Source organism: Amphiprion ocellaris, chromosome 1 (assembly GCF_022539595.1).
Source record: "Amphiprion ocellaris isolate individual 3 ecotype Okinawa chromosome 1, ASM2253959v1, whole genome shotgun sequence".
Classification (NCBI taxonomy): Eukaryota; Metazoa; Chordata; class Actinopteri; family Pomacentridae; genus Amphiprion; species Amphiprion ocellaris.
This window is the reverse complement of record NC_072766.1, coordinates 36,513,115-36,529,864: the sequence shown is the minus strand read 5'-3', so window position 1 is coordinate 36,529,864 and position 16,750 is coordinate 36,513,115. Positions and strand designations below refer to the sequence as shown.

Genomic DNA, 16,750 nt, shown 5'->3' with positions numbered 1-16,750 from the left:
TATATGAAATACATTATATGATAAATCATGATATATAAGTTGTGATATGGTATATGATATATGATATGACATGCAAATAATTTCTTTCAACATCTTAATTGACTTCTTTTGTTCATTTTATAAATCTCTTAGCCTCAAATTTGCAATATTAGTTGTTTAAACGGCACCTTTTTTGCTGCAAATCCAACAAACTGTAACCTTAAAGTTACTGGGCTCTCCTCTCTAATGGTGCTGAGTTGTTGACTTTGCAACTAAATCCATGATGTTAATGTCAGTAGATGCTCATTGAAATGCTGCTAGTCAAATATGAATTGATGTCATTAAACCACAGCAGTAGAAGGAGACACAAACGTGGAGAACAATGTTAAAATATGGCTGAAATATGACACACGCTACCGTTCAAAAGTTTGGGGTCACTGAGAAATGTCTGTATTTTTGAAAGGAAAAACAGTTTTTTCAATGAAGATAACATTAAATGAATGATAAATCCAGTGTAGACATTGTTAATGTGGTAAATGACTATTCTAGCTGGAAACAGCTGATTTTTAATGGAATATCTCCATAGAGGTACAGAGGAACATTTCCAGCAACCATCACTCCTGTGTTCTAATGCTACATTGTGTTAGCTAATGGTGTTGAAAGGCTCATTGATGATTAGAAAACCCTTGTGCAGTTATGTTAGCACATGGATAAAAGTGGGAGTTTTCATGGAAAACATGAAACTGTCTGGGTGACCCCAAACATTTGAACTGTAGTGTATGTTCAAGTTTGATACAGCAGTTTTCATACGTATGAGAGGAAATGACATGATCCCTTCTATTTGCACTATCTCGTCGTGTGTTTACATTCCTTAGATATTTTTAATCGATTTTTTTATATTGTGTATTTTATTATATCTTATTTTATCTTTTATTCTATTTTAACTCAGGGACTAACACCCTAATTTGTTGTATTATTGTCTGCAGCTGTACAATGGCAATAAAGGTCTTGAACCTTGAATCTTCTAACAGTTCTACAGAGCTGTCAGCTGCGATGGCCGAGTGGTTAAGGCGTTGGACTTGAAATCCAATGGGGTTTCCCTGCGCAGGTTCGAACCCTGCTCGCAGCGCTGAATCAATATTTAAGACGTCTTCCCTAAAAGGTCATCATGATCAAATTATATAACTGCCAACAGTGTATGTTAGGCTGGAACAAAATTGAATGTTTGGTGAAGAGAAAAACATTTCCCTCAGATGTTACATATATAAGTTGTGATATGGTATATGAGATATGATATGACATGATATGTGATATGTAATATATGATATGATATACAAGAAATACAATATGAGATATGATATGGTACATAATACACATGATATGATATATAAGATACATGATGTGATATATGAGATGTGATATAATATGATACATAATATGGTATGAGATAGATGATAACATATGATATGATATGATATGATATGATATGATATGATATGATATGATATGATATGATATGATATGATATGATATGACATGACATGACGTGATTTGATGATATATAAAATATGTGATATGAGATGGTAAGAGACATGAGATATGATACATGATATATGATATATAAGATATACAATATGAGATATGATACATAAGATGAAATATGATATAACACGACATGATATATGATATGATATATGAAATACATGATATGATACGACACAATACAATATGATATGACAAGACATATTATGATATATAAAATATATGATACAATATAAGATATGATAGATAAGATGAAATATGATAACATGATATATAAGATATATAAAATATATGATAAGATATATAAGATACATGATGTGATATACAATATATGATATGACATAGATGATAACATATGAGATATGATGACATGACATGATATGTGATACATTAAGATATATAAAATATATATGATAAATGATATATGATACGATGTGAGATATATGAGATATGATATGACATGATACATGATACGCAATAGAATATAAGATATGAGATATGGTGTAATAGACAAGATGAAATATGATATGACATGACATGATATGTGATAGGAAATATGAAATACATGATATGATATGATATGCTATGATATGATATGATATGATATGATATGATATGATATGATATGATATGATATGATATGATATGATATGATATGATATGATACGATACGATATGTAAAATGAGAGGACAGGAAATGTGATATGATATGACATGACATGTGATTTAATATATAAAATACATGATATGATATATGATATGATACAGTATGATATATAATATGATCATAAGATATATGACATATTATATTACATTATATGATATATTATACTGTTCTACTTCTACACTTCTAATAATTAATTTCTTGAACATGATTGCTTTACTTTCATAAAAGTTCCTGAGTAAACCTCTATAAGTTGGATTTGTGTTTGTGCATTTGTTTCAAAAAAGTAACGCAAGGTTTACACCAAACGAAACACTAAAATCCAACACTCCTCACAGCTGCACCAACACATCACATAAAATATCTGAGGGTGTCTTGTGATCAATTTTATGCAACCTAATATACAGTATTTGGCCTCTTTGGAAACACTGGGGTGTCCACGTAAAGTTAAAATAAGGTTCTGAGGGTCTGAATAATGTTTGGCTGCACAGTACAAAGTGAAGTGATGCCCTCAAGTGCCGTTATAAATGTGCTGAGTTTGATGAGACTCTGACAGAAGAACAAACCTCCTTTATGTTCTCCTGAATCAGCATCAGAACTGAGTCAGCAGCAGTTACCGGCAAATGCAGCAACAACTCTGAGTCAGTTTAAGGTGTGACCAGATCAGATCTCAGTGTTAAGAGTCCTACAAACTGCTTCCTCGAGGCAAACACTGCGAGGATTCTTCATATTTTTCCACCTTTGATGATTCAGAGGTGGAGAAAAGATGGAGAATCCTTGCATTGTTTGCAGGGATTCTCCATCTTTGTTCACCCTCTGAATCATCAAAGGACAAGTGCCTTTTCCTCTGAAGTCCCTCTGGTTCCTGGAAAGCCCCTCTCTCTGGCTTTGATTGCTTCCTGGCACCGCTGCTTCATCATCGTACGTCTCTGTTTTCTGGTGGAACGTTTCCATTAACACACAGAGGACAAACACGCCGCACAGGTTGCTCTTGTTAAGTTGCAGCGAGTTAATCTCCTCGGTTTCTTTTCTCCTCTCTGGTGTCTCTCTTACAGCAGCCTCCAGCCCGTCCGTCATCCTCCTTTTATCTCTCCACCGGGTCATGAACACAGAGTCGGTCCAGAGCGTTTGGGAGTTTGGCTCGGTCCCAGGTCAGTAGTTGCCCCCGTCCAATTAAACGATACACATCTCGTTCACACTCGGCTGAGCAGTCCGGCCCTGCAGAGCCACCAGGCCTTACAAGGGGGAATTTTATCGGAGAATGGAGAAGGTCGCGCTGACTGGGGAGAGGAACAGAAAACATGATGGACGTAGGAGGCCTTCTCGCTTTCACATTAACCTTATTCTACTTCCAGTATCTTTGCTGCGTTGTTTAGGAGTCAATGCGTTTGAAAGTTTCACCTCTTCAGCTTCAACCCTGACTTATAAAAACGATGATTCTATGCAACTAAACTGCATTTATGTTTTGAACGAAGCCTATTTTCAACTGGTGAGATTAAGACGTAGCAGGAAAGTGTGGGGTCGTTATTTCTAGACTTTAGAAATTCAGTTTTCTGTTGTTGCTGGGACTCATTTGCGCTCCCTTGTACCAAAACTAAACATGACACTTTGGGTTAAAATGCAACCTTTTACCAACATGTTTGATGCCTTTACTCCATTTTTAGGGTCACCAGATTGGTTGGTTAAAAGAGGATGGACAATAAAGCATAATAAATGCCCAAAATGTGTTGATTTAAGACGGATGTGACATACATCTAGAGAAAATGTGCTCACAATGTAACTGAGAAAGCAGTTTAGCTGTAAAGGAGCGTCATTTTGTGAAGACAGGGCTGTCAAATCATAAAACTTTTAAAATGACAGAATCCACTGTTTTATAAATCTGTGTCCTTGTCCTGAAATGAATCAATTATCAGACATTTAAAAACCAGTCTGAGGGATAGAATCCATTTAAAATAGGAGTCTGCATTCATTTTTGTCAGTGTTTAAACTGCAGTTAGCATTTTTTTGAAGAAAAAAGTCTAAATTCTCTGATTCCACCATCTTAAATGTGAATATTTCTCTTTCTTTCCTCTGTGGCGGTGAACATATTGACAAAGCAAGACTTACTAACATTTTTGATAATTATTCTGACATTTTTACTGATCAGTTAATCATAGAAACAATCAACAGATTGATAGAAAAGTAAAGATAATTGTGAGGTGCAGCCGTAATTGTGACACAGTTGAAGATTGTACTGATTTGAACAGACTGCACTTCATTATTTCACAATAAAAGTGTCAAGTGTGACGAATTACACGACAGAATCATGTTGAAAATAAGACTTACTGACATTTTTGACCATTTTTGATCATTTTTAGACAAAACAATTGATTAATTAATAATAAAAATAATCAAGAGATTGATAAAAGGTGGAGATAATTGTGAATTGCAGCCCTAATTGTGACATAGTTTAAGTTTATATTGATTTGAACAAACAATAAAAGCGTCAAGTGTGACGGATTACACGACTCAATCTGATGATTCATTTTCACAATGAGCTGCAGTGATTGTAAACCGACGACTACCAGGAAAAATAGAAAATACACACGACGTTTTCCTTTAAAAGTCCTTTCTGCAAAATGGTGACACATAATATAATTGTACAATATTAAATGGGTTAAATCACTTGAAAGATTTCAGAAAAAGTACCAATACAGCAGAGTAAAAATATCTGATTAAAGTAAAAGTCCTGCATGTATCCTACTTAAGTAAAAGTACATAGCAGTAAACTGTAGTTAAAGTATTGCATTAAAAGTCCTGGTTTGGTCTCTCTGACTGGTCTACTATCACATATAACATTATTAGATTATTAATAGTGAAGCATCGGAGTGTTAGCAGAATGTTAGTGTTGAAGCTGCTGCAGTTTGAACTATTTTATATTCATTTTTATACTCAGAGACAGAAGATAAATCTGAGTTCCAAACAGGATTAATGGGTGAGAAAAAGAAGAAATCTGTTTTCAATTTCTCTCTAATCTTTGATTTCTACTGAGATGTTGGATCGTTTTATTGAAATGAGAACATGTGAGACATTCAGAGGGAAAAATTATGATTCGGTGCAGCTGTTAACAACTCACAGACGTGTGAGTCGACTACAGGAGCCAAAATGGTTGAGAACAACTGGTGTAATCTGGTTAAAACTGTGTGTGGTATTTTAACAGCTTGTTCATTATTTACTGCGTCAAATATTCATCTTTAAAAAGCTGTCAGATAAATGTAGATGGAGTAGAAAGTAGAATACTTCACACTGAAATGTAGTGAAATGAAAGGAGAAAATAGCAAAACATGAAAATAAATAAGGGCCTCAAAATTATACTGTTTGTTTATTTAGTAATGTTCTACTGCTGCTTTGGATTGTATTAAAGCTGCACTAAACTTTATATTTATAATATTAATGCACTAAATAACTGTTTACTGTTGAAGAAGCTGCTCTTAGTGATGAAAAACTGATAATTAATTTCTATCCAGCATCAAATAGCAAACAGACAGTGACCCAGTGGAGCATTTAGCACCTAAAGATCCAGATATTTCCAACAGGAGGAGTAAACAAAAAAGGTACAAAAAATAGAGCAAATATTTGCCTTAAATTAGAAAACAGGACTCCATCTATCTGCTCACAGGTTTGTTTAAACAACTTTATAAAGTGATACTTAAACACATCAGCTGCACTAAAGTCACCAAAATCCAGTAATTGCTGCTTTTAAACAACACATCGGTCAACTTCTTATTATGATTTTTGTTAACAGAGAAAAGACACATCATTAGAACTAAACATTGAGTTTTACAGACAAACTCTACTTAATGTTTTTGTTCAGATTACACAATAATTCAATAATGATATTATATTTTCACACATAAACACGTTTTTGCTGTTAGCAGGACGACTGATTTACTTGTTTCAGTCAAAACGTTGTAGAAATATAACCCCTAAAGTGTTTGTTATTCCAGTTGTTGCTGTTTTGTTTTTAAATGGATTAGACAACTTCTTCTTATGATTGTTCCAAAAACAGAAATTAAAATGACAAATCCAGCTTGACAGATGACCTTCATTTAATGTTTTTGTGCAGTTAAAACAATAATCAGCACATTAAGCAATAATTGAATAATGATTAGCTGCAGCTTTGATGTCCTGGAAGTCACATTTTCACACATGCTCAGGTTTATCTGTTAGCAGGACGACTCATTTACTCGTTTTAGTGGAAATTTAACTTCCAAAAGTGTTTTAAAAAATGGATTAGATGACTTCTTATTAGAATTTTTTGCAAAAACAGAAAAAACAGCATCTTTAGAATGAAATGCAAAGTTTAATAGATGACCTCCAATCAAACAGAGGCATATTAACCCTTTGGTGTGTAGTGTGTGTCAGGAGATACACATTTCCCATCGGATCTGAGTCACTTTTGACCCATTTTGTGCATCAAAGGGTTAATGTGAAAGTGATGCTCATACATGGAGCCATTTCTCTCAGTTTCACTGGGTTTTAAAGAGCATGAGCAGACGGCGTCTCTGGTCAGCGGCTGCTTGGGGTTTTTCCCTGCAGGAGCCTTCAGAGGTGACAGAGGTCAGCCAGCCTCCTCCGGCTTCATTAAGACTATAGCAGCAGCACATTAGTGAGTAGCTGCAGGCAGGAACAGGGAAACGCTTTAATCAACGTGAGACTGCCTGTTTATTTTGACTGACATCAGTCGCTCTCGTGACTCGAGGAAAAGAAGAAGAAAAAAAAAGCAAGACTCCACCAGCGACACAAACAGCACAGAGAACTTACAGGATACAATTAAAACATCAAACTGGAGCTTTAATCTGAATTATAAATAGAAAAAATAAAGCAGGTTGTATATTAACTAGACCTAAACTAATATTCTAGCTAATACTGAATGCAGCTCAGTATATTTTGTAGGATAAAATGTTAAATTTGACTTTTATGAGGAAAATTTACAGATCAATGAGTGCATTGGAGGACAAAATAAATGAATTCAGTGATGCTCAAATTCACAAAATTGTTTTTTTTTTCATTTTTTAAACCATTTTACAGCATATTATTTGTTTCAATAAACATTTTTTTGAGTCGTTTTTGCTTTCAGCTTCTCAAATGTTGATCATTCTCTGTTTTATATCATTTTAACTGGTGAATTTAAATGGAAAATGGCACCTGGTTGGAGATTTTTCACTAGTTTTTGACTTTTTCGTAGAGCTGCTTAAGTGTCAAAAGTGTTTATTTTTTCATTTTTGAACCATTTCACAGAATATTATTTGGCTTGATGAGTATTTTTTTTAGTATGTCTCTGCTTTCAGCTCATCATATGCTGATCGTTCTTGGTTTTATGTCATTTTAAAGGGTATATTAAAGTGGAAAATGGCACATGGGTGGAGGTTTTTCATTATTTTCCAACATTTTATCACAGCTGTAACAATTAATCAATTAGTTGTCAAGTATTAAATTAATCGTCAACTCTTGTTAAGATTAATTATTCAGTTAGAGTGGGTTATTTTTCAGGAAAAAAAGTCTAAATTTTCTGATTCCAGCTTTTTATATGTGATTATTCTGGTTAATTTTCCTCCACTATAATAGACAAATGTCTGTCTATCTATCTATCTATCTATCTATCTATCTATCTATCTATCTATCTATCTATCTATCTATCTATCTATCTATCTATCTATCTATCTATCTATCTATCTATCTATCTATCTATCTATCTATCTATCTATCTATCTAAATGTTTGTTTGTTTAATTGCTTGTTTGATTGGTGGATTGATTTCACACATACCGCAGTATCATGAGGACAAAAAAAGAGAAAATAAATCACACAAAATGAAAAACAGAACAAAAACAAACCAGAACCCAAAATAACATCTGAAAATGAGTAGGATGTAGTTGAACATATTAATTTCTACTTTCTACTTCTTATATCTCACTGTTTCCTGTTGGCATCAAACCCTAAACGTACATAGCTCTTAAGAAACCTCAAGAACACCTTTACTTTTCCACATTATTGTGTTTTTCAAGCAGTATTTATATTTTTGTATATTCTCTTAAATTGAGACTGTACCATAAGTTCTACCCTCAAACTAATAAACATCCACTCTGCATGGTGGTACGAGTGAATATCTTTGGGTTGTGAACAAAACAAGTCAATTGAGGGACATTTTTGACTATTTTTCTAAGAACTATTCAACTAATTGAGAAAACAACAAAGGTGTGGGTCGGTGTGGAGCTCTGACAGTCAGTGTGGTGACCTGAGGTAACAGGTTCTCTCCCCGCCTCACTTATAAGTCCTGCGTAACGTGACTGAACTCACAAACCTTCCCTCAACACGCCTCGACACACAGGTAGCTCCGGCTCTCCCTCCCTGCACAAATAAACAACCGCTCCACGCTGTTATCGCGCAATTACACCACCTCCACTTGTGGACGGCGCCGCAGGTGAGAATGTGTCCTTTGACCCGGAGGAGGCTTGGAGTCGACACCTGATCGACGAGCTTCAACAAACGCCTGCTCACCCACCGAGTCTGGAAAAGCAACATCTCATCCAGCGGGAGGCCTGGCCTTGACCTCTGACCCCGGTGGAGGTTTAGCTTCCACCCGCCCAGCGTTTGGGAACGCCTCTGACGGTTATCTGGAGCTCTCTGCTGAAAGGCTCCACACAACCTCTAACAGATGTGCGTTGTGGTGCGAGGCCTCGGCGGTCAGCGCTGACCCCCACAGGTCTGGATTGACTATGAATGAGGAGGACAAAACAAGCTCTCGGCAGCTTCTTTGTGCTTCGGCAGCTGCTCCGCTCAGAGACGCAGTAAAACATTTGGGGGAGAAAAGACAAAATTAAACGCCTTTGTGTGTCGTGACAAAACACCCAGAGGAGGATTGCGGCAAATGACGAAATGAATGTTGTTGGTTTTGTTGCAGCCAAAAAGTCTAGACTCTTGCTCAACTCTTTCGCTTTGCTTCACTCGGCTTCACTCGCTGCCTCCACGACAGGGAGAACAAACCGGGTACAGCAGCGTCATACCTCAGGGATTATGAGATTATCTTTTGACTGAAGCAGGTCATCTACAGTCTTGGTCTCAAAACATGAGAAAGGTGGAGATGATAGAAAAATGTTCTTACCATCACACGATCTAAACATCAGGATTATAAACACAAAGACTCAGTTACAGATTAACTACGCCCAAACTAAAGTTCCTACTGAATGCGGCTCAGTAGGTTTGTAGGATAAAATGTTAAATTTGACTTTAATAGAGACACATTCTAGATTAAGTATAGATTCTCCTTTGCACATTCTGTTCATTTGCACATTTCTTTAAACTCTTTAAAAAAAATAAAATAAAAATACTGTCACTTTTGTATATTCTGTTGATTTTTTCTATATTAAATTTTCTTTATTTTTATCTTGTTTCATTTCATTTTATTTTTGTATTATTTTATTTTATTTTTATTTAATTTCATTTAATTGTATATAATTTAATTTTATTCTATTTTTATTTTATTTTATTTATTTATATTGTACCTTCATTTTATCCCTAATATTCTGTGTTTGTGTCTTATTGTTTACCTCTTTATCTAATATACATGCTGATGTAATTTCCCTCCAGGGATTAATAAAGTCACCTAAGTCTAAATTAAGTTTTTTTTACAAGACAAAATAAGTGGATTCGGTGATGCTCAGCTCTCAAACATGTTTATTTTTTCATTTTTTGAACCATTTCACAGCATATAATTTGGCTTGATGAGTATTTCCTTGTCATATGTTGATCATTCTCATTCATTCATTCATTTTAAATCATTTTAAATAGTAAATTTAAATGGAAAATAGAACGCGGGTGCAGATTTATCACTTTTTTAAACATTGTATCAGTGCTGCAAAAATAAATCAATTAGCTGTCAACTATAATATCAGTCGTCAACTATGGTCTTCCAACACTCAAATCTCAAACGCTTAAATCTTGTTTAATGTTATTATTTAGTATTATTATTATCTTATTATTTTACAGCACATTATTTGGCTTGATGAATATATTTGAGCAATTTTCTGCTTCCAGGTTCTCAAATTTAATCGTTCTTTTACATCAGCAGCGATTAACTGATTAACTGTTAATCATCTACAGCTGTTCATCCTGTTTGTTTTTAATTTTTGATTTTTTTTAACAAATTAATGTCAAACCATTTCACATGGTATTACTTCTAGCTTCTTAAATGTTGATGTTTCTCTGTCTTATATCATTTTCAAAGGTAATTTTATATTAAAAAATGGCACCTAGATGAAGATTTTTCACTAGTTTTTGACATTTTATTAGAGATGCAGCATGTAATAGATTAGTTGTCACCATCATGTTATATGTATATAGCTGAAACAATCATGATATCATAGGTTAACATCGTTGTATTCACTAAATAAAGTTTAAATTCTCTGACTCCAGCTTATAAGAGATGAATATTTTGTTTTCATTTCCCTTCTCTATGTCAGTAAACAGAATATCTTTGTATTGTGGACTAAACAGGACATTTGAGACGATTTGTGGAACAGGCAAACTCTGAAACTTCTTAAACTAAAAGGTTCTTCAACACTTAAACACCAAATAAAACCCTGAACCTGAATGTGTATCCGCAGGGTTGGGAGTCAAGTTTCTGTCTCCATCAGATTCATAATTACAGCTAAAAACACTAATGGTCCAATGGCAGAAACCCCAGATCTGGATCTCCACCAAAACCAAATCAATTGTTCCCTGGCGCGAGGCCGACGTGTCTATCAAACTTCATGGAAATTCTTTCACGAGGGGTTTTTAAAACATCCTGCTGACAGACAAAGGAACGCTCTAAATTGGTTAAAACGCAGCCCTAATCCTCTTTGGAAATCAGGCTTTCAGACAGTAAAGTAGGAGCTTTCCATCGGCTTCATGCACAGAGACACAAACATGGAGCAGTAAAGTCTTATCGGACTGAACCTTGAAACTACACATCGGTAATATTTCAGCGTCTGACTGCAAACAGCTGACAGACGAGTTCAGGATCTGGTTCACAGTGACTTGGAGACGTTGTTTAGGTCAATGAGACGGTGGCAGAACAAGACGTGGAAGGAAAGTTCAGCAGCTGAGATGTAGATGTGGTTTTTATCACCATTTGTTAGTCTTATTGGTAGAAATCTTACTGGTAGAAATGCAGATTTTACATGATGGGAATTCATGACATTCTCTTTTTTTAGGATTGTTTTTTGGGTATTTTTCTTTTATTTTGATAAAAGCAGTTGGTTTAGCACAAAAATATGGAAATAAGAGCAGGAGAATGATTTGCTGAAAGGGTCTGAACAGCTGGGAATCGAATCAGGGACTCACTGATGTTGGCCTCCAGGTAATATTCACCAACTGGGCTATCAGGTGGCTCTTTTATGTTACTTTTCTAATAAATTATCAAGTAAATTCCTGACTGTAATTCTTCGAGATTGAAGGCACCAGTCGTGTTTCCATAAAAGTTGAAGCAAACTGTTGAAATGTCGCAAAAAAAGGCTAATTATATTTGTTTCCATTAACTGCTTTGATGTAACTAAACTAGTTTGCATAGCATCATCAGAAGGTGGCGCTGTAGGCTACAAGGCTGTAAAAAACTGAGTAGAAGAAGACAGAAATGGCTAAAAATACTCAAAGAACAAGAAGAAACCAACAAAACTGAGACCATCTACAGTAAAAATGGGGTGAAGTCTTGAAGGATTGTTCTCAATTGCAAAAGTTGGAGTTATTCCTTTGTATCAGCTGGAGTTGGTTGTGTTTTATGATTTCTGGAGGCAAAGACAATGAAAGAAACATCTGATCAGTCATGTGAGTCACAAGTTTGCTACATCAGAACTTGGCATTTCCATTTTGCGTGAATCATTAGCTCTTTCAAAAAAAGTCCGGAATCACCTAAAGCAAGCTTATTTTTTGCAAGATTAGGGGAAGTTTTTGTCATATTCTGCCATTTTCCCTAACTTTTACCAATGTTATACATCAAAACGCACCTAAAGATGCATCATGGAAACTCAATGTGTGACTCTGACCTCTCTATATACCATTTTAAAAAAGATTTTTAGGGATTTTTTGTGACAAATGGCTTTCATAGGGTAGAAGCAGTAGAAATAGACAGGAGGTAATGCTTTCTTAATAAATCTATGACTGGAATTTCTCCAGGTTGTAGAAACTCAGGTTAAAGGAGAGCTGAGGTTTACCTGACAACAGGTTGATTCTGCGGCAGAAGCAGCATTTTCGTCTGAAATTTGTATATAAATGTAATAACGTGGCACTGTTTGTCACATTTTTTGCTCAACTTCTGAAAGGCCAGAGTCTCCTTGTTGCTGTTAACTTCATCTTTCTTAAAAATGAATGAACTAATTGTGAAGTAAAAATTACTCTTTCCCCTTTTTAAAGCTCATAGTGGCCTTTAGACAGGCAGACGTTCCAGGAGATTAGATATCGTCTATTCTGATGTGACTAAGCAGACCATTTGTCTCCATATTGGTCTGTAGTCTAAATCTGACCTTCTCCCAACTACAATATATACCCAAAGATCAGAGAGAATCCTCAGAACTGATGACGGCATTGCCTGCATGTACTGCTGCTCTGTTGGTGTCACTGCTGCTGGTAAACCTTTACTCACAACCAGTCGGCCTCGATGTCGCTGAACCTCCACAACACTAATCAGTATAGCTTTGATTTCTGTACCTCTGCATTGCTTAATGGGAGTTTGTTTGCCAAAATTTGACCACATTACTGACTAGAACAGTTCTAAATTGTGTAGAAAATCGCGTTGCTGTGTCTGTCTGCTGTACCCTTGTTATAAATAACCTGCCTCTTGTAACTGAAACTACTATACTTTACCTCAAATGACAAAGACGTATGATGAGGTCATATCAGCTGCTCAGTCTTGTTTATTCTTTGCACAGACGATGTTAAGTGACTGACAGTTGAACCTTTTAAGGCTAAAAAAAACGATAGACAAAGAAACAAAATATCTGTCAAAATGTCAGAGGTCAGCTGCAGTTCCTGAGGACATTTTAGGGGCAAAATACATGTATAAGCCTGTATACTGTTCAGCAAATGAATTACTCCATTTTCTGATTTCTGGTGAATCTTTATGCATCAGTTTGTTCTTTATCTGCATCAATTTATGGCAGAAATATGTTTATATGAAGGAAAACTCAAAACTCAGGCACCGGGTGACACGAGATATGAATCTAATTGCGTTTTCCCACCATTGACTCAGTGGTTGTAGGAGTTCAGACTTCATATTTTGAGAGTAAGTAACACCCAGTGCAGGAATCTACCGCAATCATAAAAATAATCAGTCTGAGCAGCTGGAGCGGAGTTATCAGAATCTGGAGAGAAGAGCTTTGATAATTGTTTCCTTAATGGAACATCGACTGCTGGAGCTTCAAAATTCAGATTATGTTCCAGTTACAGACAGAGATGCAATGATTAATTGGTTAGTTGTTGACCACTAATTTCATTACTAACTAGTTTAATATGGCTTGTGTAAATTTTTTAAAGAAAAAAGTGGAGATTCTCTGATTTCAGCTTTTTAAATATAAGTATTTTCTGGTTTCTTTCCTCCTCTGTTACTGTAAACTGAATATCTTCGAGTTGTGGACAAAACTAGACAAGATTTGACAGTTTCTGCTTCACATTTTTCACCATTTTCTGAGGCTTTATAGACCAAACAACTTATCAACTCAATGGAAAATAACCTGCTATGAAAAAATCATTAGTTGCAGATGTATTTGGCAACTTTGGTGGAGTTTTTAACTCCCAGTTGCATCAATGAAGAATCCAGAATCTGCTTCAGCACTGATTTATTACTTGATTTGCTTCTTCTCCAACAGTGATGACAGTATTTAGAGCCAACTGCACCACAAAACTGACAGATATTGTTTTTTCTAGTCGTGGATGAACGGTTTTTACCTTCTGAGAGCCTGGTTGTGTTCCATCACTTTAAAACCTTCAAAACTACTTTTCTGACTATATTGTGGATCAGAAGCTGTATGTACACATCTGGGCTTGATAACCTGCGATGGTACATCTGTGAGAGATGAAGGACAAGAATGTACTTCCTTTGCTTTTCACTGTGCAAAATTACAGTAATTTTTTTTTATTAGAAAAGGAAACTTTGGATAAACTTTCTGGCGGAAATAGTCAATCTTGGTAGCAAAATGTCACTTTTTTAAAAACGCTGATGTCCTTCTGCAGTGCTCAGAGAAGAAAAAAGGGGATTGAAATTCCTCCCCTGCAGGAGAGAGTGACATCATTGCATGTAACACCAAATTAGAGTCCTCGTTTTGAAGCTATATGCTCAGTGTTCCATGTTAAGTAGATTAAATCTGTTCATGAGGCTCCCAAACAAACATTCCTCCAAAGACTTATCAGGGAGACAGAAAATGTGCCCTGAGCCAAATGTTTCTGCACACTGAGGTCCGACAACAGTAAGGAACGTGACTTTCCTTCAGGGTTCTGGAAGACGTTTCACCTCGCATCCAAGAGACTACTTCTATTTTTCCAAAATTAGAGGAAGTTCTTTTTAAACTTTTACTAATGTTGTACGTCAAAATGCACCTCGAGATACATGATGGAGACACAACACAATGATTTTCGGGGATTTTTCGGGGAAAAGAGCAGGGACATAACATGCAGAAAGGGTCTAATCAGCCCTTTAATCAAACTAGAAACTTACCGTTGACAGCATTTATACTTTTAAGGCATGCAGCCTAAACACTCAGCTATCAGGATGCCTCTTTATGTGCCTTTCTTAACAGATCTTTAACTGGAATCTCTCCAGGTTGCAGAAACTCTGGCTAAAAGGAAGCTGACTTTTTCAGGGAGACATAAAATGTGCCCTGAGCCAAATGTTTCTGCACACTGTGGTCCATCCTGCACATCTCTGCTGACACTTTACAGCAAATGCAGCATAGAAAAAAGACAAAACCACACTTTTAAACACTTTTAAATCAGAGCAGAGATGAAGAGGAATCAAGAGTTTAGGAAGAAACCAATCTGGAGTCCCCTGTGCAGTCGCCTCCTCTGTGTTTGTGTTCTCTGTTGCAGCGATGGGATTAGATCAAATATGAGCCGGGTATTTATAGGCGGTGACATTTAGGAGATAAAGGTGGTGTAGCAGGATGTGTGGAATGTGGAGTCAGGAGTTGCAATATCACAGATATGGCAGGAGGATTACCTCACCCGCTGGCAGAGTCGCTCACAGCAAAACATCCAGGATTATCTGAGCTGCTGCAAGTCAGGGTTTCTTTTAGCCAAACGGTGCAGGACACAAGGGGAATTTAGCAAACAAGCATCAAAAACAACTGTCTAAAAACCCACACTTTTCCAATGAAGCAAACCCAAGAACAAACAGGCTCCTTAAAACTTCAACTGTCCCTGGAATTTATCACCTCCCATCCATCACTGTACTGCAGAAAAATGTTGCAGTTCCTCGCAAGCAAGTAAATATTTAAAACCACCACATATTTTCAGCTCAAACAGCTTCCACATGCTGCCTCTGGAATTTGTCACCTCTCATCAAAGCCTCTTCATAAATCAGCTCCCCTGTAATAATCGGACAGAAAACTGGGCTTTTCTTACCTGCTCTGTGCTAAGGACATAGTAGATCCGTGTGGATTGGCCTCAGGTACTGTTACATTCGCGGTCAGGTGCACTTTTGATCGCGTATCATGATGAGAAACGTCGCGGCTCAGACGCACAGCGCGTCCCAGCTGCAGGCTGCGGCGATCCGACAACACCATCCATATCCAGCTCCGTCCTGCGCCTTCTATTCGTCCTCTTCTTCTGTTTTTTACGCTTTAAACTAACTGTCTTCTCTCTCAGCTGCAGAGCTACAAACAGCTGCGTTCCTCACTTCCCAAGACGCATCACAGCTGGTTTGTTTTTAAAGTGTGAAAAAGACGCACCTTGGAGAGTTTCTTGTTTTTCCCCATCAGCTGGATTAATCCTCACTGTCGCAGGTGGCTGGAACTTCAGTCCTGAGCGGGTAACTCCACTGTTGTAGCAGCAGGTAGCTCCAGAAGCCGCTTCCTCTCTCTTCTTCTTGACCTTTTTCCTCTCGATCCAATCATCCAAAGCGCGCACGGTGCGTCAGAAAGCGCCGGTGAGGAGCGCACAGGACCGCCGGCTGCTCCGCTGCTCCACGGTGCGTTCTGAGGGCTGCTGTCGGTGTGTCAGTATCTCCCCCTTTCTCTCTCCCTCTCCTCCCCTCTCTGACTCTCCCTCCACCTGAGCGCTGCATTCTTGCCGTGAACGCGCCTCTCTCCTCCAATCAGAGCGCAGCAGCTGCAGCGTCACAAACAGAAATGTCCAGGCTTCACCTTTGTGCTGCAACAACAACTTTATAAACGGGAATACCTTCAATCCGGCCCAGAAAGGCGCCTCATTCATAAGTTTAAAGCATCCGTGAGCAATAGAGTGAGTAAAATCACTCACTGATGGCTTCTCTACTGATTTAATGAAGCTGGTGGACTAATTAGACGAACAAATGGACTTTTTTTAGGATTAAAGAATG

At 36.8% G+C, this 16,750-nt stretch overlaps 1 protein-coding gene and 1 non-coding gene across 2 annotated transcripts in view; one reads left to right on the top strand and one right to left on the bottom strand.

Moving 5' to 3' along the window:
- Positions 1 to 16,434, bottom strand: part of adamtsl5 (ADAMTS like 5) — a 62,482-nt gene extending 46,048 nt beyond the window's left edge. Inside the window, exon 1 of the mRNA XM_023287055.3 lies at positions 15,817 to 16,434. Coding sequence (XP_023142823.2) covers positions 15,817 to 15,977 — 161 coding nt within the window. The 5' untranslated portion in view covers positions 15,978 to 16,434. The remainder of the gene's footprint in view (positions 1 to 15,816) is intronic.
- On the top strand, positions 1,027 to 1,108 carry trnas-uga (transfer RNA serine (anticodon UGA)). The gene has a single exon. It is a non-coding gene; the product is annotated as a tRNA-Ser (tRNA).
- Positions 16,435 to 16,750: the final 316 nt, after the last annotated feature.